Source organism: Dipodomys ordii, unplaced genomic scaffold (genome assembly GCF_000151885.1).
Source record: "Dipodomys ordii isolate 6190 unplaced genomic scaffold, Dord_2.0 Scaffold24, whole genome shotgun sequence".
Taxonomy (NCBI): domain Eukaryota; kingdom Metazoa; phylum Chordata; class Mammalia; order Rodentia; family Heteromyidae; genus Dipodomys; species Dipodomys ordii.
In genome coordinates this window covers 15,827,244-15,853,098 of record NW_012267240.1, presented here as the reverse complement: position 1 = coordinate 15,853,098, position 25,855 = coordinate 15,827,244, and the positions used below count along the sequence as shown (strand labels likewise).

Here is a 25,855-nt window from a genome sequence, read left to right as displayed (position 1 = left end):
CCCCCAGTCGCCCCTCTGTGTTGCCTCCCCCGGGTCTTCTCTCCGGTTGTGTCCCCCCCAGTCGCCCCTCCCTTTTCGTATCTGCCCCCCCCATGGTGTTGCCCCTCGCGCCCCTCTCCGTGTCGCGGCCCCCTCGCGCCGCCCCTCCGTGTCCGCCTCCCCCAGATCCCGCCCGGGCGCCCGCGGGCAGGGCTGAGGCTGTGGCTCGCTGCTGGCTGCTTTCAACTGGAAAGAGCCCGGGCCTGTAGGCGTAGGGGTCGGTGGGAGGACGGGTGCTAGGAAGGAGAGGCCCCGAGAGTGGTCATTTGTGAGTGCGACCTCTGGCTTGCCCGGAAACTTATTTTGCCCAGCAGGAACTTGGAGTTTTATTTTGTGGCAGCTGGAAAATTAACGCGCGCGCGCGTGTGTGTGTGTGTGTGTGTGGTGTGTGTGTGTGATTAGGCACTCGGAAAGCCTGGAACTTTGCAGTACATTCTAGAATTCCGAGGTGTTTTTTCACCCCATTATGACTTCATTATTATTATTGTTATTTTCCCTTTTAAAATAGTACTTCTTTTAGGGATGGTGGGGTTAGTGCTCACTGGTGCAGGGATTTTTATGGTGGTGCCATTGTTTCATAAATAGTCAAGGGACGTCTTGTTCTCTGGTCGTTACAGGCTGTTGCTTTTAAAGCCACCGTGTTTGTGTGGCCTACTCAGTTAAACTGGTCCTTTTGAGCTCTACCTGGATAGAAATCCTGGCCACGAGCAGCGAGCCTCTTGTAGTACATGCTATCTAGTACTACAAGGCTAAGGGCTTTGTTTGTTCCTCAAAATTGGTCATCCTTTATGATTCACATATAAATTTTTGTTGCTATGAAAAAAATTGTAAAGCTCGATGTATTGATCTGTCTGTGGTTGGCTTGGCATGGCCAGACCATATGACTTTGTGGGCCTATGGACTTGATGGTTCCCACCCCTGTTAGGGGCTGGACTGGCAGACCAAGAGGTTTAAAGCACCATGATCAGAGAGCTAGCAGCCTGTTGCAGCTATGGCTTTGGAAGCCCTGCTCTGGGCACTCATGAGGGGCTTAAGGCTGCCGGCTTTATCCAGCGGGAGCCTTTGGAAGCTATTCTATAACCCTTTGCCTCCATCAGCTGACCCAGCAAGCTGATGCCTTGCACAGGCCTCAGTAGGACCCTTCACCTTAAGCTGCAAATATTACAGCTCTTGGGCCCAGGGTGGCTAACAATTTAGCCCTTCAAGCTTGGCAGCTTTCTGGAACTTTTCAGTGAGCAGGACTCTCAGTTTCTCTTCTCCAGCTTTTCACAGATCTTCCTTCTTGTGTCCTCTGCTCCTGTTCATTTCTGCCTTGGCTTTCTGGAACCCTTCACCTGTCCCTTCATCACCCCTGTAGCTGCCAGGGTGATGCCACCTTTGTCACTGCTTCTGCTCTGCTGCCATTTCCCCTGTCCTGCTTGTTATCAGCACAGCTCCCTCTACTAAAGACAAATCTCAAAATTAGACAAGAAAAGCCTTTTATTGGGTCTGCTGTTGCAACACCAGCGAGCGCATGGTAGTATCTTCCAGCTGGCTCCCAGAGTGAGCTGAAAAACCTGTTTATATTGCCAGGAAAGTGTGGCCAGGGTGCATGCACCAGCATGTAAGTACAGAGTGCGCTTGCATCAATCACAGCAGTCACAGCATGACTCCATGCCCTTGCCCTGCTGCTGGTAGCCAGGGAAAGGCTCTCCCTCTGGCCAAGGTAGAAATGGCTGAGGGCTGAGAGTTCTCTGAGGCTTGTGGTGGCAAATAATAATAACAATCCTGCACAAGCTAGTTGACCTGGTTGGTACTAACTGGGACAATACACAGGGGAGCCAGAGAATACCTCATTAAGCAGTTGTAGTTGCTATGTAGATTCCTCAAGACAATGGAGGATTCTGAGCAGGTAGGCTAGCATAGTTTGGCTGCTTAACTGTGGTCTTTTACTGGAGTCAATGAAGGGTCTAACAGCTGTTAGTCACAAGGGTCAAATTATGCTAGACCCCAACAGCTTAATGAAAGGAAAAATAAAGACTAAAGGGAATGCTTATCATAATAAAGATTATCATTAGGATTATGTAATTTTTTGTTTGGGGTTTTGGTTTTTTTCTGGTTCTGAGCTTGCACCCAGGGCTTGGTTGTGGTCCCTGAATTTTTTGTTTTATTTTTTGTCAGTCATGGAGCTTGAACTCTGGGCTTGGGCGCTATCCATCAGCTCTTCAGCTCAAGGCTAGCGCTCTACTACTTGAGACACAACACCACTTCTGGCTTTTTCTGCTTATGTGGTGCTGAGGAATCGAACCCAGGGCCTCATGCATGCAAGGCCTCTGAGCCACCTTCCCAGCCCCTGTCCCTGAATTTTGTTGCTCATGACTGGTGTTGTATCACTTTTGAGCCACAGCTGGGCTCCCAGCCTTTTTCTTTTTTGTAGTTAATTGGATAAGAGCTCCTGGCAGAAAAGTTACTTTTTAATTACAATTTTTTAAAATATATTTTAGGCCAGGTGCCAGTGGCTCACACTGTAATTCTAACTACTCAGGAGGCTGAGAGCCAGGTATCACAATTTGAAGCCAGCCTGGGCAGAAAAGTCCATCTCCAATTTAAAAACTACTCAAAAAAGCTGCAAGTGACACCGTGGCTCAAGTGGTAGCATACTCACCTTGAGCAAAAGAAGCTCAGAGACAGTGCCCAGGACCAGATTTCCAGCTCCAGGACCAGCCAAAAAATAAATATATATATTTTTCAATGTACTTTTAACATTAAGTATGACCTAGAGATATGTGTTATTCAGATAGTAATTCTATGTAGAATATAATGGGAAAGTCAAAAACATTACATCATATCGACCTCTATCTGTGATCTTTAGATAGCTTACAGACATGAAGGCTTTCTCACATGGTTTAATAGAAATTACCAATAATCAGTTAAACATAGTAGGATAAAAATCTATTAGAAAGCACAAGAAAACTAATACCACAGTTCTTTAATGCTTTTTTTGAACACACAATTGGTTTCTTATCATATTGACTTTTAGACCAAAATTACCAGTTGAAGGGTAGAAATGTAAAGGTTTTAAGTATCTCATATTTTGTTTTAACTGAGTAGCTATTTCATTAGTAAAGAACTCTATTTTCTTATTGTAGTGTGGTGTGTTCCTTGCCTAGTTTCACTTGATACTCTTCAGGAATTATGTAGACAAGAAAAGCTCACATGTAAATCGATGGGAGTCACCAAAAAGAATCAAAACAATTATGAGGTGGAATACTTGTGTGACTACAAGGTAGAAAAGGTAAGGCAAATATCTAGATCCTTAAAAGAGACCTATTCACACTTCAGTATTTCCTATTTCTGTGACATAACAATAAATAAGGAAATAAGCAAACTCTTCTTAATGTTTCAAATTCTAGGTAGTGATTCATTGATACTGTCCCGTTACCTATTTGCCAAGTAATACTGACAGGAATTTGAAGCATAAAACGCTAACACTAGAATATATTAAGGTGCTTTTGTCCCTCTACATCCAAGTCTTAGCTTCATGTGAATTACCAAAGCAAACAGTTGGTCTCTCCTTTCAGTCAGTTTGTTCTTGCATTATAGTTCCCCCATGATCTCCTGAAATGAGCCTAGAATTTCAACCAATGTTAGTGTTGCTAAATGTCCTCAAGAAGCATTACCATTTGTATTTCACACATCAGATTTTAATAGATTCAGTGGTGTAACAATGTCCTGAGTTTCAAAGTCATTTGGGGCTTTTGTTTAGTACCTCACAACTGATGTCAGCAAGTTCATCTAACTTCTCTGGGTTTTCCTTTAGTCTTCTTAAAAATTGAGCTCTTCCAACTACTGAACTGTTTATCAAAATGAATACCATGGAGTGGAAACAAGCTTTTGGGAAGAGGGCACAGAGGGAGGGGGCTGCAAATGATCAGTGTCACCCTTTTCATTGCTCTCCCCATCTTTCCCAATCTCATCCCTTCAAGTTATGTGACTCCATTTTCACATACGTACATTGAGTGTCATGATTAAATAAGAAGCTTTTTAAGATCTAAAACATGTAAAATATAGTTTTCAGTAATTCATTTATAACTTCTTCTGGTGAAGAACTATCTTGGTAAATAATCTGTTTCTTCAGGTAAAGGAGTCAAGAATCCTGCTTTAACTCTTTGTTGTTTCTTCTGTTGAACTGTCAGCAAATCTAGTTCTCCTCTAAAATGTCCATCTTTTGGTATCATTGCCTTTCCTGCTTAGTAATGCTTACATCCATTAAGCACTTTCACTTCTGCCCTCAGCATCCCTCTGCTCCTGAAACAGCCCAGCCATCCTCCAGGGCCTTTACAAGCTGTGGAAAAATTCACATCACTGAGAATATCAGATGATCATACGTTTTGGCTCCTTCAAGTACTTCTATTCTCATACCTATCAATTCTATTTGACAGGGTTTTTTTTTGGGGGGGGGGGTCCGGTCGTGGGGCCTGAACTCTGGGCCTGGGCGCTGTCCCTCAGCTCAAGGCTAGCGCTCTACCACTTGAGCCACAGCGCCACTTCCGGCTTTTTTCTCTTTGCTTATGTGGTGCTGAGGAATCGAACCCAGGGCCTCAGGCATGTAAGGCAAGCTCTCTACCACTGAGCTACCTTCCCAGCCCCAATGTTTTTTTTTTTTTTTGATTGGTCGTGGGGCTTGAACTCTGGGTTGGGTGCTGTCCCTAAGCTCTTTAGCTCAAGGCAAGCGCTCTACCAATTGAGTCACAGTACCACTTCGGCTTTTTCTGCTTATGTAGTACTGAGGAATCGAACCCAGGGCCTCATGCATGCAAGGCAAGCACTCTACCCTGAGCCACCTTCTCAGCCCAACAGGTTTTTTTAAATCTATTTTATTTCCACCATTCATATCTATTTTCTCAGTATTTATTGGTTTTTCTGGATCACTTCCTCTACCCCTTGTTTTCTCATATTCAGCTGAATACTTCCTCTTCTACCTCAGTGAACAGATCTTTGAAGACTAAAGTCCTCATCTTCCCACCAATTATCTGTATGCACTCTTAATTTTAAAGATGTGTTTTGTTTTCTTCCTATTCAATATCCTGACTTTGACCTGTGACGGTATCTTCAGTTTTTGAGAGAAAGTCTTGCTAGGCTAGCCATGCTTGCCTCTGACTCCTGGCCATCCTGCCTCAGCCTCCAAAGTGCTGAGATTAACTGACACATGCTACAATACCATCTTGGTGTCTTTTTTAATAGCAAGCTCCATTTTCACTGATTTGTCTCAATAAACATATTCAAATATTACCTTGTCCACAGAATTTTATTTACTTACATTTTTTGCCAATCCTGGGGCTTGAACTCAGGGCCTGGGCACTGTCCTGAGCTTCTTTTGCTCAAGGCCAGCTACTTTCAGCTTTTTCTTTATATATTGTACTGATGAATCAAACCTAGGGCTTCATGCATGCTAGGCAAGCAGTAAGCTACATTCCTAGCCCAGAAATCTTTTTTTTATATTCCCTTACCACTCATGCAAGCATTCCTGTATTCCTATATTCACTTCCCATTACATCTCAGCATCACTGAGATGTAATTTGCATACCATCATACAATTCACATAGATAACATTTACAATTCAAAGCTTAGTATACTGAAATTAGTCATTTTAACATTTTTCATTGTCCTAAAAAATGTCTCTTACTTTTAGTTTGTTTTTCGGATAAAATCTATTGCTAACTTTGCTGTGCTTGCCTTGAACCCTGATATTCTGGCCTCAAACAATGATCCTCTTATATCTACAGTATCAGGGATCATCAGCATATACCCCACACAATTCCATTACTTTTTAACCCATTTTTGATTTGTGCTCTTTTCAGTGACCTTCTAATGTCCAGTTTGAAGGCCTCAAGTCTTTCCACATTCAATACTGTTGCTCCATTTTCCTCAAATTCTAGCTTTCTCTGTCCTTCTGCTTCTTTGTCTATAAAATAGAGTAACATTGCCATCTCACAGGGTATAATTAACACGAAATACCTAGAACAAGACAGTGACATTTGGTGATTATATCAGTGTTTACTATCATTAGCCTGTATCAGTACTCCTTTTTTTTTTTTTAACCAGTCCTGGGGCTTGAACTCGGGGCCGGGGCTTTGTTCCTGAGCCTCTCAGTGATCAAGGCTGGCATTCTACCACTTGAGCCACAGCACCACTTCTGGCTTTTCCTGTTTATGTAGTACTGAGGAATTGAACCCAGGGCTTCATGCATGCTAGGTGAGCACTCTACCACTATGCCACATTCCCAGCCCTGTTTTTGTTTGGTTAATTGAACTGAAGACCTTGTGTTTGAAATCAGGCACTCTACCTCTTAAGACACACCCCCAGTGTGTTTTTTTGCATTTATTTTGAAGTGGGCCAGCCTTCCTTCTTCCTTCACTGTTCATTGAGGATGACAGGTGTGCACCACTGCACCCAGCCATTGGTTAAGATGGAATCTCATTTGCTTGGGCTGGCTTCAAACTGTGTTCCCTCTTTCCTGTCTCCCACATAGCAGGATTACAATTTCCAATGTTCTTTACAAATCTTGTACTGTCTTCTATCCAACCTTTCTCTGAAATGTAGATAATTTCCAAGGTTCTATGCTTGGTCTTCTTCTCACTTTGTAGTTGCTGTCTGGGTGACCTCTTTCCTAATGGCTTCTGCTTATACCAGTTTGTCTCATGACACCCAAAACTTTCTATGACCTTCACCTCTTTTGAGGCTCCATTTCAGGTACATATCCTACAGTTGCCCAAGTTTAACATGGTACCCATTTTAAGACTGCATTCCTAAGTCTGTCTGTAATCTTTGCTATTCAGGCTGGCTTTGAACCATGATGCTCAGATCTCAGCTCCCTGAATAGCTAGGATTACAAGCATGAGCTACTAGCACCTGGCTTGATTTTATTTGTTTAAAGGTAAAATTTGTGAATCTTTGATTTGTAGTTGGGGTAGTAGGAATCTGCAATCAAGGAGCTACATCTAGAAAAGTATGAGTTTCTGATTTGCATAGAATTGGTTTAAATATTATTACTGTTCAAGATCCAAGAATATTAGAGAAGGAAATTGGATCTGAGGGAAATAACTTGAGTACACTTTTATGTAAAGGTGAAAATATGGCTCCAAATCAAAAGTGAGATGTAATTGGAAAAAGAGACCTTGAAATAATTGTCAAAAAGATAAAGATTGAACTCTCGGGAATGGGTAAATTTACCCATTTGTTATCTCAACAGTTATTTATTGGCCATCTGCCGTGTCTTGCACTAGGAACTAGGAATCTCAGCATTAAAGGACATGAGTATAGGGCATGATAATATGGAGTTTATAAGATAACGAAATTCCGAGAGAATTAAGTGCTCATACCAAGTACTCTATTATAGTTGAGGTGAATGCTTCTATAACCTAAGGATCTAACTTAGGCCTAAAGAATACTTAGGCCTAAAGATACTTAGGCCTAAAGAATGAAGGTAAGTGGGTTGGATATTGATACAGAATCTTCAAGGAATAGCAAGTGTCAATAGTCGACAAGAAGAGAGTGAGATGAGCTATAGAATTGATGTGACTTGGGAAATGCAACTTCTTATAGGCAATCGAGACTGCAAGGAGCTATGTAGTAGCTTTAAGCAGGGAAATGGCATGATGAGATGCATGTGCTGAGAATATTACTCTGGCTGTTGTACTGTGAATCGGTGAAGTGGTAAATGACCATCTAAGTAAAGCACATGAGAATAAGAGAAAATAAATCCTGAAGGACAACAAGAAATACTTGCAGGAAGAACTGTCAAAAGAGGTTGAAGCAAACTGGCAGGAAAGATAGTCCTTCCTGCTTCATCTCTTCTCACAAACTGCTTGTAGTTTAAATTAGAAATGAGAACACATGTTGACAGCAGTTCTTTTGGGGCAAGAGGAATAGGAAGGATTTCACCAAAGAGGTGACATTTGGGTTGGGGTATGTGGCTCAAATGGTATAGTCTGTCTAGCAATTAGGAGCACCTGAGTTCAAACCCCAGTGCCATTACTGTCACAAATAAAAGAACTAGCTGTAGTATTTGACCTGTTTTAAAAGATGAACAGGTTACATCTAAAAGGATGAGACTGAAATACATGTTCACTAAGTTGAGTGAAAGGCCAACTTAATTGGGTAATTAGAAAGAAGCAAATAGGCTGGAATGTTAAACTATAAGCAGTACTTCAGGATGGCTACTGGTTAGTTTATTAACGATTCTATAACGCCAGATTGAGCCATAGAGGCACCAGGGGCCTTGTTTTCTAGACAAGGTATCCCTGTGTTGTTCAGGCTGGTAACAGACTTGTGAGCTCAAGTCCCATAGCCTCCAGGGTAGCTGAGACTTAACAGGTATGAACTGCCACCCTACTAAGGAAGAGTTAGGGGATTTTGTTTTACAGTGTTTAGGATCTAACCCAGGACCTTGAGCATGCTAGGCAAGTGCTGGAACAGTGAGCTACATCCCCATTTCAGAAAAGCTTTCTTCATTTTAATAGCAAGTTTAGAACCATATCTTGTAAGCAATAGTGGAACTATTAATAATTTTCAAGTAAGAAAACAAAGAGTACCTAGTTCTGTGGATTAAAGTGGTCAGTTTAAAGGCAGGAAATTTGTTTAGAAAATTAATGCAATAATCTAGACAAGGGGGCTGGGAAGGTGGCTCAGTGGTAGAGCGCTTGCATGCCTGAGGCCCTGGGTTCAATTCCTCAGCACCACATAAGAAAAAAAAGCCGGGGGCGGGGGGGGGGGAGGCTGGGAAGGGATGGGAAGGGGAAACAAAGGAGGAGGCTATAATGCTCGATAAGAAATGTACTCATTATCTTGCCCATGTAAGTGTAACCCCTCTGTACAGCATTTTCACAATTAAAAAAAAAAAAGCCGGAAGTGGTGCTGTGGTTCAGCCTTGAGCTGAAGGACAGCTCCCAGGCCCAGAGTTCAGGCCCCACGACCGGGCCCCCCCCAATAATCTAGATAAGATAATCTAGGCAAGAATTGAAGCCAGAAGTAACTAAAGCTACAGTAATAGAGATGGATAGGAAGAAGCCCTCCTTTATGAAACGGATACATTGGACTGGGAGAAGGAATAGGCCCCTGATGCCTGTGTGGCTCAATTTCACATTGCAGTAGCATTGATATACTGTCCTGTAGCTATATTGACGTACTGCTTGTACTTGAACATGCCAGACCATTTCCTCCCTCTGCTTCCATGTCACAAATTTCTCCCTAATTAGAATGGCACCTCTCAGTTTGCCTAGTGAACACTTCCTTATTTCAGTCTCATCTAAATCCCTTTAGAAAGTACAGTGGTGAATTCCATCTAGATAGATTAAGAACCTGTTGTACATCAAGTAGGCTGTTAGATATTGGGTGTTTGTAGATAGTGTTGGGTGTCATCAACATAACTTATAGTCTAAACCATTGGAGTGGTGGTGTTGGCCAGAGAGAGTATTTAGCACAGTACTTCTTAACATGGAATCCCCAAATTCTGAAACTATCTAAAATGTTATATATGTGACATTGGTTGTGGAACAGTATATAGTATTCATTAGATGGTAAAATGGGATAAACACTTTAGTGCAAAAGGCATCCAAGGACAGTCCAGATTAAATGGTAGACAGAAAGTGGTCTCAGGAAAGAAAAAAAAAAGACAAGGAGCCCTGTGTGGTGGCTCACACTTATAATCTTGGCTACTCAGGAGTTTGAGATCAGGAAGATTATGATTTGAGACCAGTCCAGGCAGAGTTTGCAAGAACCATCTCAACAGAACTGTGATGATGTGTAGCTCTCATCCTAGCTATACAAGAAGCATAAATAAGATCACAGTCTAGGTTGCCTTGTCTCAAAAATGACCAAAGCAAAAAGGGTTAGAGGTGTGGCTCAAGTGGTAGAACACCTGTCTGGCAAGCACAGTCCCTGAATTCACACACACACACACACACACACACACACACACACACACACACACACACAGTTGGAAAGGAGAATGAAGAAGAAATTTTGATATTCCAACTTTAGGACAAGTAGGTCCTATTTTGGTGGTGGTGGTATTTGTGAAGTTTTTAACTCAAGACCTAGGTGCTGTCCCTGAGCTGTTTTGCTCAAGGCTAGTGTTCTAATTCTTTGAGCTACAGTTTTCTGGTGATTAATTGGAGATACAAGTCTCACAGACCTTCCTGCCTGAGCTGGCTTTTTGAACCAAGATCCTAGGATTTCAGCCTGAGTAATTAGGATCAGAATGGTACACCACTAGCCAAAAATCTGGCAAGCAAGCACACAGAGCAGGCTGGCTGCTCCCTTGTTAATCTCTAACTCAGCAAAGCCCCACCCCTCTGCTCACATTGGCTGAGCTCAGGTTCACCATCTGCAAAAGGATGCAGCTTAATTAACAGGATGCAGCTTAATTAACGGGATGCAACTAAAATTTAAGGAATTTCTAACAGGATGTTTCAATGAAAGTGCTTAGGAAAAGGGTGTATGTAACTAAAGTGAAATTAACAAGGGCCCATGGGCCAAAGCAGACACTTTTCAGAAAAAGAATTCTCACAAGATTGACAGAAAGGAAGCAAACTACATTGATAGAAAAGAGCTTTTCTCACATTCAAACTTTGATCCTCATGATCCTCATTCAATCTCCAGAGTAGTTTGGATTATAGGCATGAGCCACCAGTGCCCAGCAACTTGTATAAATCTTATCCCTAAACTAATATTTATACAAGTTGTTGGGCAGTATTGTGCAGTATTCCTTACATAAGTTCAGTCTTTCATGGGGTAGTTTGTTCTACTTCTCTTTTCTGGTCATCTGTCCTACATTGACTTTTTCTCTTTTAGTGTAATTGACTGTCTTAACTTATTTTGACATTTAAATGCATCTCGAGTTTCTATCCCACACATTGCCTGTTCTCCCAATGAGATTTTACTACTGTAATGCCCTATATTTCATCATGCTTCCTACTTAGCAACCTTTCAAGTACTTAGTAGAAATATTAGAATATGTGATTTAATTGAGCTTATGTCAAATGCAGTACAATCTAGTGTCTTAAAGAAGAAATGCATAACTGCATTCCAAATTCACCACTTCACTGTATTCCATTTCTGTAGGTAATATAGAGTTGCTTACAGATAAGATATAATAGATAAGCCTAGGAGATGTGAAGTTTTATTTGGAATTTTAGGTTATTGAATTTGTTTCATAAAGTCAGTGATTTTTCTGGGCAAAAACTATCTTTTCAAAATGGAAATGCCATTTTTTAATTTTAAAGATAAAAGTCTACAAGCCCAAATTAAACGTTATTAGTATTTTGTGCTATTTTCCAAAACACTTACATTTTTATGTATATTTATTATCCACAAGTTACATAGTTACTAATATGATTCACAATAAAACTTAGTCACTTAAAATACAAATGACTTAAATAACCACTACTGTGTACTATTTGGGACTACTGTGTACTATTTGGGAAATAAACTTGAGTGACATATTTTTAGTTTTTCTAGATGATAATTTAATCATGTGACTTAAAGCCATTGTTTCCTTTTCTTTCATGGATTTTCTGGTAACATTTATTTGGCATAGTTCAGGGCAATGGTAGGAAAAAAAGTCTATAGCAATTAAAACCAGGACCAAGGTTACATTGCTTTCTTGTGGCATCAGAAAAAAAATTAAATTTAGAATTAAGAAGAATAGAAGTCTTAAGATCTACCGTAGTGTAAAAGTACCAAATTATGAGAGACAGTTTTAAGCTTTAAGCCCAATTTGACAAATATTTTAGTGTGCCCTAGACTTATTGCTGTATATTTCCAATATGGATTTTGTATATATCTTCAGACAATATTTTTAACACATTTTAACAGAAGAAAGCATATATTGCATTCAGTGTTCAAAATGAAGCAGAGTTCTTTCATAGGAATAATTGCTTGTTGAGTAGAATGTGAACAAGGTCCTGGGTTTCATCCCTAGCACCACATGTGCCCATGCATGCATGCGCGCACGCACACACACACACATTACATATAATTTCATGTGTGGAATACATATATGTGTATATGTGTATGTATATAATTTCAGCATGCAGTTAGTAAGTTTTAAGTCAGGTGTTTTCCTTTTTCATATTATGTCTGAAATTCAATGTGTATTATACTTAAAGCACATTTCAATTGAGTATGTTAGCCCCACTTCAGGTTCTCCATAGTGCTACATTGTGTAGCAGTGACTTGGACAACAAATGCTGAGAATATTTAAAGAATATCTGACCATGACATCAGGAAATATAAGTTCCCTAATGTCCAGTGACCAGCATGAAGTTATGATCATAAAGAACCACCTGCATCCGAGTGGGCCAAGCGAGACATCAGCCTAGGAGTTAGTGAGCTTTGGACCATCTCTTTCCACAATCAAGCTAAATACTTTTTTTGTTTAGCCTAATTTACTATTTAGGAAAATATTTGTGAATTTCAGTGCCTTTATCTTTCTCCAGGTAAGATACTTCTCACCTGTTAGCAAACGTGTTGTACTATATCTAAATTCTATATTTTACATAACATAAGGGAAAGTAGTTTTATTTGTATGATTTGTACTTGCTATCTGTCAGGAACTTGTGAACATGTACATACTCTAAACTTTTTATTAAGAAAAATGGTGATATCTCGTTTTTTTCAAGTAATTGACACAATCATAATCTGATTTGCATTTTCTTTTATATTTTAAGGATATGGAATATTATCTTGTAAAATGGAAAGGATGGCCAGATTCCACAAATACTTGGGAACCTTTGCAAAATCTCAAGTGTCCATTACTGCTTCAACAATTTTATAATGACAAGCATGACTATTTATCTCAGGTAAAGAAAGGCAAAGCCATAATTCCCAAAGACGACCACAAAGCTTTAAAACCTGCTGTTGCTGAGTATATTGTGAAGAAAGCTAAACAAAGACTAGCTCTGCAGAGGTGGCAAGAAGAACTCAACAGAAGCAAGACTCATAAAGGAATGATATTAGTTGAAAATACTGTTGACTTGGAGGGCCCACCTTCAGACTTCTTCTACATAAATGAATACAAGCCAGCCCCCGGGATCAATTTAGTCAGCGAAGTTACCTTTGGTTGTTCATGCACAGATTGCTTCCATGAGAAATGCTGTCCTACGGAAGCTGGAGTTCTTTTTGCTTACAATAAGAACCAACAAATCAGAATCCCACCTGGTACCCCCATCTATGAATGCAACTCAAGGTGCCAGTGTGGACCAGATTGTCCCAATAGGATTGTACAAAAAGGCACGCAGTATTCACTTTGCATCTTTCGAACTAGCAATGGCCGCGGCTGGGGTGTGAAAACCCTTGTGAAGATTAAAAGGATGAGTTTTGTCATGGAGTATGTTGGAGAGGTATATTCAGTTTACTGCATAACAATATTTAAGGTTTATACCTGGTTCTGCAGCAACATAAATATTTCATATGTCTTTGTATTATCATTTGTAGATATATAGGAACTCATTTTCAGGTTTAGGAGAAGGGTTCACTAGCATGATGAGAAATATCATTTTATGTGCAAAAAATAGAGTCATCTTTCAACAAACATCCATATTCATTGAGCACAGATGCATATGTTTTAAAATATAATGTCTATCTTTCCATACACGTCATAAGAAAATCCTAAACACATTCTGACTTTGAAATTAGAAGGCATAATTTACCTCACTCATTTGGCCAAATAATGGTTAAGTTTATTAAAATACTCTGTATCAACATAATGTTATCTAATAGACCAGTGGTTTATGAATATTATAAAGTATACATTCATGTATCCATAAGAAAAATCTCTTTATAACTGAGCCACTTTGAATTACAGACCATTTTGTAAATTGTCAGATACTAGCAAATTTACATTTATATGTATGCATAACTATAAACTAGTATTTCTCATGTGCCACCATACTCTTGTAATAAGCACCATATTTTACGAGTTTTCTCCATTCTAAAGAAACTGTGGTACAGAGAAATGGAGTAATTTGCTCAAGGCCAAGTGAGTAATAAGCCTCAGTAGAAAACAAGAGGCAGGATTCAAAACTCCAGAATTATTCTTTTCACTGCACTACAGTATCTTGAACTGAATGATGGTTAAGCTGTGACAAAGATAACAAGGGTTACCATTTCTGGGATTATCTGATTGGTTAATTTGATTCTTTGAAATTGAGTCATGTTTAATTATCTCTATTAATCTAGAATTTTGAAATGAAATCCCTGTTTTGAATCTTTTTTTCTCATACTTAGAAATCACTAGATCTTATATGATCTCATTTTTTAACTTTTTTATTATTATCTTTAACTAGTTATACAAAGAAGTTCCCATTCTACAAAACAGTATATGAATACAAAGTGTCTGACAACATTGTCATCCATTGCTCCTAACCCTTCCCTTCTCCCACTTTTTTTTTTAAATTGAGATTAGGTGATTACATAAATTTCACATATTTCACAGTATTGTGGAATAGTGATACTTAAAGTCACAACCACATTTTTTAACCTTCACAAGGCAAATTATCATTATCATGGTCTATAAAGTTTGTGAATTCTATGAGCTGTGACAATACAAATTATTTCTTCCACATCAGGTGATGTTTACATTTCTTTCCTTTTGCTTAGTGTAGGCTGTTCCCTCTTCCCTGCTCATTCCTCCCTTCCCATCACTGTCTTTGGGTTGCTTACTACTTTTGCTTCTATGTCCAGTGCAGCTGATGGGCCCCTTGGTTGTATATTGTTCTGTTTCCCACTTATTCTTTCTGTTCCTCCTCCTGGCTTCCCTCTGTTGTGTGTATATATCTACCATATATATGGTCAAGAACATGGAGTCATTTAGTGATGATACGACAAAATGAGTGGCTATCCTTTGTTTCTTGAGTCATGTTTACTTTCATATCTTCTTGCATTTTGGCTTAAGCATCCACGTATCAGGGAGACCATGTGCCGTTTGTCAATTTGTTCTTGGCTTACCTTACTGCCGGGCACCCGTGTAATCCTAGCTGTTCAGGAGGCTGAGATCTGAGGATCGGCAGTTCAAAGCCAGCCCGAGCAAGAAAGTCCATGAGACTCTTATCTCCAATAAACCACCAGAAAACTGGAAGTGGCACTGTGGCTCAAGTGGTAGAGTGCTTGCCTTGAGCTGAAGAGCTGAGGGACAGCGCCCAGGCCCAAAGTTCAAGCCCCATGACTGACAAAATAATAATTTTCTCTGGTTCCATCCATTTCCCTGCAAATGCCATTATTTTGTCCTTTCTAATGGCTGCATAATATTCCATTGTATATAGGTACACAGTTTTTGGATCCACTCATCAGTAGTGGGGCATCTGGGTTGTTTCGAAATCTTGGCTATTATGAACAGTGCTTCAATAAACATGGAGGAGCATGTGTCTTTGTATACTGGTTCCTGTTGTTCAGGATAGATGCCTAGAAGTGATATGACTGGAGGGGAGGTCTATATTTAGCTTTCTGAGGTACCTCCAGACTGCTTTCCAAAGTGGTTGTATAAGTATACATTCCCACCAGCAATGCAGTAGGATTCCTCTTTCTCTGCATCCCCTGTAGCATTTGTCTTTGGCTGAATTTAGGATGTGGGCCATTCTGACTGCGGTAAGGTGGTATCTCAGTGTTGTTTTTATTTGCATTTCCTTTACAGCCAGGGATGACAAACATTTCCTCATGTGTTTCTTTGCCATTTTTATCTCTTCTGAGAAGTCTCTCTTTAGTTCCCTTGCCCATTTCAAGATTGGTTTGTTAGATTTGTGAGGGTTGAGTTCCCTGTATATAATGGATATTAGACCCTTGTCTGATATATTGCTGGTAATATTTTTCCCAATTAGTTGACTTTCTTTCTAGTTTGGTTGCTATTTCTTTATCTGTGCAAAACCTTTTTATTTTAAGGTAGCCCCATTTATCAAGTCTCTCTCCAATTTGTGACACTGGGACTCTTGTTCAGGAAGTTCCTGCCTGTGCCTATAAGTTCAAGTGTCTCTCCTACTCTGTCCTGCAGTAGTTTCAGAGTATCAGGCTCCTTTGTCAAATATCAACTGACTATACATATGCAGCTTTATTTCTGGGTCCTCTAATCTTTTCCATTGGTCTTTGGGTCTCTTTTTGTGCTAGTACCAAGCTGTCTTTGTTATTATGGCTCTTTAGTAGAGCTTAAAGTCCAGTATCGTGATCCCTCCTGCATTTTTTCTTATGCCTAGAACTGTTTTGGCTATTCTAGGTCTTTTGTTGTTCCATATGAATTTTTGGACTGTTTTCTCTACTTCAGTCATTGGAATTTTAATGGTAATTGCATTGAATGTGTATATCAATTTTGGCAGTATGACCATTTTCATTCTGTTAATTTTGCCTATCCAGGAACATGGGAGGTCTTTCCATTTCCTGGTATCCCCTATGATTCCTTTTTAAAAAAAGGAATATAGTTTTCATGAAATAGACCTTTTACATCTTTGATTAGGTTAATTCCTAGATACTTTTTTTTTTGAGCTTATTGTGAATGGAGTTGTTTCCTTGATTTCCTTTTCTGCTTGTACAATGTTGGTGTACAGAAAGGCAACTGATTTTTGTGGGTTAATTTTGCATCCTGATACTTTGCCGAAGTGGTTTAAGTTCTAAACATTTGGGGATGGAGCTTTGGGGATCGTTAAGGTATAAAATCATGTCATCTGCAAAAAGAGATAATTTAACTTCTTCCTCCCCTATGTGGATCCATCCCTTTAATGTCTTTTTCTTGCCTTATTGCTCTGGCTAAGGATTCCAGAACTATATTGAAGAGGAGTGGAGAGAGTGGGCATCCTTGCCTTATTCCTGTTTTTAGGGGAATTGGTTGTAGTTTTTCCCCATTAAGTATAATACTGACTGTTGGTCTGTCTTATAAGGCTTTTATTGTTTTATGGAATGTACCTTCTATTCCTATTTTTTCCACAGCTTTTAACATGAATGAGTGCTGTATTTTATCAAAAGCCTATTCTCGGTCAATGGAGATAATCATGTGGTTCTTGATCTTGGATCTGTTGATGTGATAGATTACACTTATTGATTTACGTATGTTAAACCATCCCTGCATCTCTGGGATGAAGCCTACTTGGTCATAATGTATGATTTTTTTTATATGTTTCTGGATTCTGTTGGCTAGAATTTTATTGAGGAGCTTTGCATCTGTGTTCATCAAAGAGACTGGTCTGCAGTTCTCTTTTTTTTGTTGGGTCTTTGCCTGGTTTGGGGATGAGTATGACAATCTCATTTCTTTTTTCTTTTTTAAATTTTGGCTGAGGCTGGGTACTAGTGGCTCATGCTCATAATCTTAGCTACTCAGGAGGCTGAGATCTGAGGATCACAGTTCAAAACCAGCCCGGGCAGGAAAGTCCATGAGACTTCAGTTAACCACCAGAAAACCGGAAGTAGACCTGTGGCTCAAAGTGATAAAGCACAAGCCTTAAGTGCAAAGCTCAGCTACGGTGCTCAGGAACTGTGTTCAGGCTCCACAACTGACCAAAAAAAAAAAAAGAAAATATGTACTGAATGAAAGCAGCAACTAGACTTGGTTGATAGATTTTTGGTTTCTTGAGCTGTTTTTATGATAAAGCTAGGTTCTTAAGAGCAGAATTCTAGATGACATTTTCCCTCTGTAGCACTGGGATTGTACCCAGGGCCTCACACATGGTACGCAGATGCTCTACCACTGAGTTATATCCCTAACTCCTGCATATTTATCCTAGATTCTCTCCTGTATTGAAACATACTTCCATTTATAACTGATAGAGATTGGTTATAGGAAAACAATACCTTCAGAGCACATTTGGAACACATACTCATATAAATGTAGTACTCTTTAGTTATAGGCTGCAGAGAGCTATAGTTGTAAAGGGTATTGAATGGCCCTAATCATAATAAAAGTAGTGCAATGTTTCCACATATTCATTGTCCCATGTTTTATTTAACAAATTATTTTTTCCCCGCTTCAAAAATAGCTCTTAGAAGCCGGGCGCCGGTGGCTCACGCCTGTAATCCTAGCTACTCAGGAGACTGAGATCTGAGGATCATGGTTCAAAGCCAGCCTGGGCAGGAAAGTCATGAGACTCTTATCTCCAATAAACCACTAGAAAATTGGAAGTGGTTCTATGGCTCAAGCAGTAGAGCGCTCACCTTTAGTTGAACAGTGCAGGGACAGCGCCCAAGCCCAGAGTTCAAGCTCCACAACCGACCAAAAAAGAAAAAAAAAAAGCTTTTAGGTTTTTTTGTGAACATTTGTTTTGATGACACTTGAATTTTTTAGTAAACATTTTTAGGAAATATATTGATTTAGGTAATGAATGTTTCTTAAGATCAGCAGTAATAAACAACCATAACATAAAGTGCTATGGTTTTGCTGGTATGATGTTAGCAGGAGTCCCAGCTGCTGAGCAGGCTGAGGTGGGAAGATCACTTGAGCTCAGGAGTTTGAGAACAGTCTGAGAAACACAGAAAGATTTCTGTCTCAAAAAAATAAAGAAGAAAAAAACTATAGTAGCTTTTTCTCCTTAGGTAATCACAAGTGAAGAAGCTGAAAGACGAGGACAGCTCTATGACAACAAAGGAATCACATACCTCTTTGATCTGGACTACGAGTCTGATGAATTCACAGTGGATGCAGCTCGATACGGAAATATTTCCCATTTTGTGAATCACAGTGTAAGGAATACTTATAGACAAGACCAATTCAACTTGGGCCTGTTTTTAATAACTTTTCCATAAAGGATAAGTACTCTTCCCAGGTATTGTAATAGTAAGGGCCTCTTCTGCTATGCCATGGTTTACTGCTGTTCTAGCAAGGTAAACATCAAGGTGCTTAGAAGACCATGTTTTGGTTGGGTGTTGTCATTCACATCTGTAACCCTAGCTATTCAGGAGGTTGAGATTGGTCAGATCACAGTTGAGGCCAGCCCAGGCCAAAAAAATTTTTGCCAGGTATCTTAACCAATAAATGCTGCCATCCCAGCTATGCAGCAAGCATAAATGTGAAACTGATTTGGGCATAAACATGAGACCCTGTCTGGAAAATAGTAAAAGGAGAAAGGGCTGGTGGTGTGGCCCAAGGGATAGAGTGCCAGAAAAACCCAACATGTTTGCATGAGTCTTAGGTTAGTTCATGTTAATGTTCTAACAATAAAGTAAATACTATCACCACATCAGAGGAGGAAGTGAAGTAAAATGTTTATGCAAGAGTCTATCGTGTTTTAGGGAAGCTGACCCAGTGAACTCTTAGACCATTTTCCCTTCCTTCCCATAGTTTGTTATTGATAGTCAGTTGCCAATGCTTAGTGGAAATTTTAAATAATTGATAAATATTCAGTTGCATGCCATTCTGAAAGATGAGCTCTGTCACTGTTCGATGTCACCCTATCTATAACATGAGTCAGCTCTCTGCCCAGCATGTCCACACTGTATAAACCTACACACTTGTTAGTCTCTAGCTCACTGGGTTAACTGTCAAAGTATCACAGTGCTTGTCTTCAAAGGACCCGTATTTTACTTAAGGTAGCCTCACACAAAGAGCACTGATATAAGCAATTTGGATATGCAAAAAAGGTAAAGAGTGTTTCTAAAGGAGAAAGGACAACTTGATTTTGAGGGACACATCACAGTTGCTTAATTTTATTATAGTGTTAGTCACACTATTGTTAGTCTCTTACTGTGCCTACTATGTAAGTTCAATTTATTGTAAGTATAGTACATAATAAGCATTTGGCATTATGTGCAGTTCAGGCATCCATCCAGGGTCACGACTGTGCAGCTGAATATAGATGTAGTTTCTTAGAATGTGAACATGTTATGTATATAATTAAGGGTTTGTGGAGTATAGAAAGCATTTAGGATCAGTTTTCCAAATTATTAGCATTCCTTAAATGTTTAATTCACACTTGAAAGAACTTAAAGAGTTGTAATCCTAACAGAATCTTATATTCTAGGTGCTAGGTAGAGTTATCTATAACATTATAGCTAATGTTATAGATAATAAAATTCACCTAGGAGTAAAGTTAGCTGATTTTATAAAGATGTAATCATGTTAAAACTTCTGGTTGATGGCATACCAAGAAACTGGTGTGTGATTTAGCAATGAGATGTAAGAAACTTAACTACATTTTTAGTCTTTGAACTTCTTAAAGTTTGTTTGCTGGGGCAGGGAATTAGTGGTAGAGTGCTTGCCTAGCATGCATGAAACCCTGGGTTCAATTCCTCAGTACCACATACACAGAAAAGGCTGGAAGTGGCACTGTGGTTTAAGTGATAATAGTGCTAGCCTTGAGCAAAAGAAGCTCAGGAACTGCTCAGGCCTGAGTTCAAGCCCTAGGCCTGACAAAAACAAAAGTTTGTTTGCTATTTTCAGAACTGGGGTTTGAATTCAGGGCCTCATGCTTGCTAAACAGGCACTTTACTACTGAGCTACACCTCCAGTCTTTTTTGCCCTGGTTATTTTGAGATAGGTTCTCACTTTTAGCCCATGTCTGTATGTGGGCTTAAGATGAGCCACTGTACCATACTGGCTAAAACTTTTTTCTTAATAAACTTGAGGTGCAGTAATCCTTTAGTATCTCAGGATTGGCTTCAGGATTCTCTGCAGGCACCAAAATACTTCAATGCTCCAGTAGCTTAAATAATACTACTATAGTATTGGAATACAACCTGCACATTTTCTCTTATTCTTTAAATCATGTCTAGATTGCTAATAATATAAGTAGAGGGTAGCTATTGGTTGCACTCTATTATTTAGGGAATACTGGCAAGAGCAATCAGTTTGTACACGTTCAGTACAAGTATCATTTTCACACATTTTAATTCATTTTTATTGAATCTGAAGGTAACTGGATATAGAACTCAAAGATAGCCACCTCCCAACATAAATATATTATTAATTAATATATTAATTATTAATATATTATTAAATACTTGTTTTGATTTCTCTATATAATTCCCTAATCTCTCTACTTGTATATTCCATACAGTAGTATACAGTTCTCAAAATGTTGAACAGATCTAAATAAATATTTAAGCAGTAAAACTCTGTGACATAGAATTTGAATCAAAATAGTTACAGATTAAACAATAATGTTAATTGGGACTTGAATAAAAGTCTCCAGAGTAAAATGAGACTAGATGAACAAGATTGGCAGACCCATTAATAGTTAAGCTGCATAGTTGTATTTACAGAATTACTGCATTATTTTCTCTCATGTATATCTAAAGTTTCTATAAGTGAAAACTATTTTTGAAGATGCATTCCATGATAAACAACTTAGCCCACAGAACTTTAAAAATGAATGCTCTGAGGGCTGGGAAGGTGGCTCAGTGGTAGAGTGCTTGCCTTGCATGCATGAGGCCCTGGGTTCGATTCCTCAGCACAACATAAGCAGAAAAAGCCAGAAGTGGCGCTGTGGCTCAAGTGGTAGAGCGCTAGCCTTGAGCTGAAGAGCACAGGGATAGTGCCCAGGCCCAGAGTTCAGGCCCCACGACTAACCAAAAAAAAAAAAAAAAAAAGAATACTCTGAGCTGGGCTCCAGTGGCTCACACCTGTAATCCTTGCAACGCAGGAGGCTGAGATCTTTAGGTCAGGGTTCAAAGTCAGCTTGGGCAGGAAAGTTCATGAGATATCTCCAGTTAAGCACCAAAATAGGTCAAGTGTGGGGTGCTAGCTCAGGGACAGCACCCAGGCCCTGAGTTCAAGCTCTAGAATTGGTACAAAAAAAAAAATACTGATAAGTTGAAATTTTTTTGTATGGCATGTAAAAGAGCTCCTTGACATCACTTTCACTTACATGGCTCTCCTGTTCCTCTTTTAGTGTGACCCAAATCTTCAGGTGTTCAATGTTTTCATTGACAACCTTGATACTCGTCTTCCCCGAATTGCATTGTTTTCCACAAGAACCATACATGCTGGAGAAGAGCTGACTTTTGATTATCAAATGAAAGGTATGGTTTTCAAGTATAGTTTCATTGGTGTTCATTTCAGTATGAGGAAGTATATCTAAGACCTTAGATTACCCCAACCAAATTAATATAAATGAAACAAATTGCCAGGTACCAGTGGCTCACACCTGTAATCCTAGTTACTCAGGAGTCTGCTATCTGATATCCCAGTTGAAAGTTAGTTGGAGTAGAAAAGTCCAAGAGACTCCAATTAACCAGTATAATTCTGGACTGAAGGCATGGTTCAAGTGGTAGAGTGCTAGGAGTGAACAAGCCAAGTAAGAGTATATATAAGGCCTGGCCACTGGCACCAAAAAAAAAAAGATGAAATCACTTGAGGCTGTAAGACTTTGTTACCTTACATAAGGTCCAAAGTTCATCTGATGGCTAGAGCTAGAGGCGAAATCTGCTTGACTTGGCTAGGGAATGAATGGTCTTTCTTACATACCACATTACCTACTGATTTGTTTTCAAAACTTCTATTTTGGAAGTTACTACAGCATCTTTCTCAATGCCACTTGTATTAATATGCCCTCATCTGTGAAGATTTACTAAGATATATATATATATGTATGTGTATATGTACATGTATGTATATATATATGTATGTGTATATATACATGTATGTATATATATATATGTATGTGTATATAGGTATGTATTCACAAGATTCAAAGTATGATTTTAAATGACATGTGAACCTACTCCTCCTTGAACCTAACTTTTGAGAGAACATTTAATGCCATTTGCTTGATTGTAACAATGGGAATATTTCCTTTCCTCTGTTTCTCTAAGAATGATGACCTTCACATATGATTACTGTGCTGTCAGGAAAAAGGGGTTTTCTATTGGATTTTCTCATAAATTTCACATCACGTAGCCACTCCCACAAGGATGGCCAAGTACCAGTTGTACCTCTTAGAAGACAATTCATATCTATCTCAGAGTATCCACATTTATAAATACAAAGGATATTAACTTACTCTAATGGTGTTGAGTTTGTTACCTTAAAAGAACATTTTAAGTGCATTCTAGTCAGCTCTCTCCTCTTTTCTTTTTTTTGTCTTTTTCCTGCATATTCAGGTTCTGGAGATATATCTTCAGACTCCCTTGACCAAAGCCCTGCCAGAAAGAGGGCCAGAACTGTATGCAAATGTGGGGCAGTGACCTGCAGGGGTTACCTCAACTGAGATTTCAGGAAGGAGACCTGATGAGAATCATATTTTATTCCGTAATGTTCATATTTAAAGCATTTGAGACTCTTTGATATTATCAAGATTATTCCTGTTAATTTAAAGTCCATTATTTCAAGACATTTGCCAAAATCATCACTGTTGATTCTGAAGAGGACTCAGGGTCACAAAGACTGATTTCTAACTTGAAGTATACGTATTTGGTGATTAGAAACCAAACGTGGAAGACAAACTACTTATAGATGAACATGAATGCTTGGTCTGTGTGGTCAGGAAAGCGGCCCCTTGCATGTTTGAAGATGTTAAATTCATAAGGTTACAATTGCTGAGATGCAGCATTCACCCTGATTTCAGAGAAACAGTTGATCCCATTTGTGCAGATAAACACATTCTATTTTTATTTCTATGTTGTTATTCCTGTTTAATACTAATCTTGAACAATAGGAGATATTGAGTTTTTTACACTTTTTTTTTACTTTTTCCTTAAAACACTGGCATTTCAATTATATGAAATGTAAAAATGAAATGTAAAATTTCTAATTTAAGCTTGATTTCCTATTTTGAAAGCAATCTACATCATCTGAACCTATAATTCTCCAAAGATATTTTAATGCTCTAAAAGTAAATCAAATCCCCGAAAATAAAAACCCCTCTAAAGTTCAGAATGGCTGGACACAAAGCTTCCTTGGAAGGACAGGACCATGGGACTAGGAGGACTTTTTTTGGCATCACAGGCAAGGGAAATGGCATTCTCTTAAGTGCCATGTACATAGAGATCTGTGTTGAGTACCTCTGCTGTAAACAGTGCAGCAAGACATTTAGGGAGCTACAGTACCTGGAGGTAAGGTAATATCCACTGATATTACTACCCTCTGTGTTAGGCAGGCTTATGTCTCCTTTCCACCTACAGATTCTTCCAAAAAATACTCTATATTTGAACAAGAATTTTTCAATGAAATAAAGCTAAACTTGGCCGAATTATGTGCCTGAATTGAGATCTTTTATTAGTTGATCTGTAAAAAGTGAAATCAGATTTTCCTCACTATATTGTAAGACCTCAATAGGAAAGAACCATCTGCATCTCTGATTTTGGATTTTCTAATCGTGGTGACCAACATGAAAATAAATGTGCCAAATAAATGTAGTTTTCAGCGTTCCTGAATAAGTTCTACCTACACCCACTGCTGGAGGCTTCAGTGACCTATGAAGTGCGAAACTGAACTGAGTACAAGAAGGCAGAACTTCATCCTTAACCTTGTTGGGAGAAACTGCATTTTATTGTTATATTGCAATCATGTGACTTTGGGTGTTCACAATATGGGAAACAGTGTTTGCATGTTTGAGACTTCATACTGTGTTTACTAATCAAAATTCTGTGAATTGTATCAAAATATTTTAAGGACATTTCTTGTGTTTTATGAGAAATTATTCATGTAGTGCCGTAGTGAGGAAGCTTCGCGGGCTTGCAGGTTGCCCCTATGCCAAGCTTACTTTAAGTTACCATTCTCTCAAGTTAAACATTTTATGATCTTCTTTTTTTTTTTTTTTTTTAATGTCGGTCATGGGGCTTGAACTCGGCTTTGGCGCTGTCCCTTAGCTCTTCAGCTCAAGGTAAGCACTCTACCACTTTTGAGCCATAGCACCACTTCGGGTTTTCTGGCAATTAAGGATAAGAGTCTCACGGGCTTTCCTGCCTGGGCTGGCTTTGAACCGTAATCCTCAGATCTCAGCCTCCTGAGTAGCTAGGATGACAGGTATGAGCCACTGACGCCCAGCTGATCTTCCTTTATTAAAAAATCAACTTACATTAGTTATACACAAAAGGATTTCATTGTTATCTTCTGACAGTATGAATCCCAGGTTTCTGTAGTTGATTTAAATTTTATTTTCCTTTTAAGCACTCAATCATTAGAGCATTAAATGTACAATTAAATAGCAAAACATATCTATGTTTCTTCTGAAACTTGTGAGCAGTTAAGTCAGCAGGTATGTAATTGTTTTATGCTAAATACTCCCTGGAAATGCTAAGAAATTTTAGAATTCCGAACTAATATTCATTAAGGTTTGTATTTACTCATATACTCATGTACTTCTTATAAATCTCCCAAAATTTTTTTTTCATTCTTATATTACACTGAAGGTAACAGGCTTTGGATGGTTGTGTAAGTTGGTTTTGGTTTTGGTTTAGAGCTTGAAACTCAAGGCCTGGGCGCTGCCCCTGAGCTCTTGCTCAAAGCTAGTGCTCTACCACTTAAGCTATGGTCGAGTGGTTAATTGAAGATCGGAGTCACAGACTTTCCCATCCCAGCTGGCTTTGAACTGCATTCCTCAGATCTCAGCATACTGAGTAGCTAGGATTATAGGCGTGATGCACCAGTGCCTGGCCTGATTGAGTAACTTTAACATGGTCAAGATCATTCTGCTGGGGCTGGGAAGGTGGCTCAGTGGTAGAGTGCTTGCCTTGCATGCATGAGGCGCTGGGTTTGATTCCTCAACATCACATAAGAAAAAAAGCCATAGCCAGGCGCTGGTGGCTCACACCTATAATCCTAGCTACTCAGGAGGCTGAGATCTGAGGATCGAGGTTCAAAGCCAGCCCGGGCAGGAGAGACCGTGAGACTCCTATCTCCAATAAACCACCAGAAAACCGGAAGTGG

The 25,855-nt window shown here is 39.2% G+C and overlaps 1 protein-coding gene across 2 annotated transcripts; it reads left to right on the top strand.

The window, feature by feature from the left end:
* The first annotated feature begins 3,165 nt into the window (after positions 1–3,165).
* On the top strand, positions 3,166–24,702 carry Suv39h2 (suppressor of variegation 3-9 homolog 2 (Drosophila)). Of its 2 annotated transcripts, none has more exons than XM_013014552.1 (5): positions 3,166–3,313; positions 12,750–13,421; positions 18,586–18,732; positions 21,879–22,008; positions 23,089–24,702. In XM_013014552.1, exons 1-5 carry the CDS (start codon positions 3,245–3,247, stop codon positions 23,193–23,195), a joined length of 1,125 nt encoding a protein of 374 aa, XP_012870006.1. In that variant the 5' UTR covers positions 3,166–3,244; the 3' UTR covers positions 23,196–24,702. The 2 variants fall into 2 exon arrangements, with proteins under 2 accessions (XP_012870006.1, XP_012870007.1); XM_013014553.1 differs by having other exon boundaries at positions 3,172–3,313; positions 12,750–12,881.
* Positions 24,703–25,855: the final 1,153 nt, after the last annotated feature.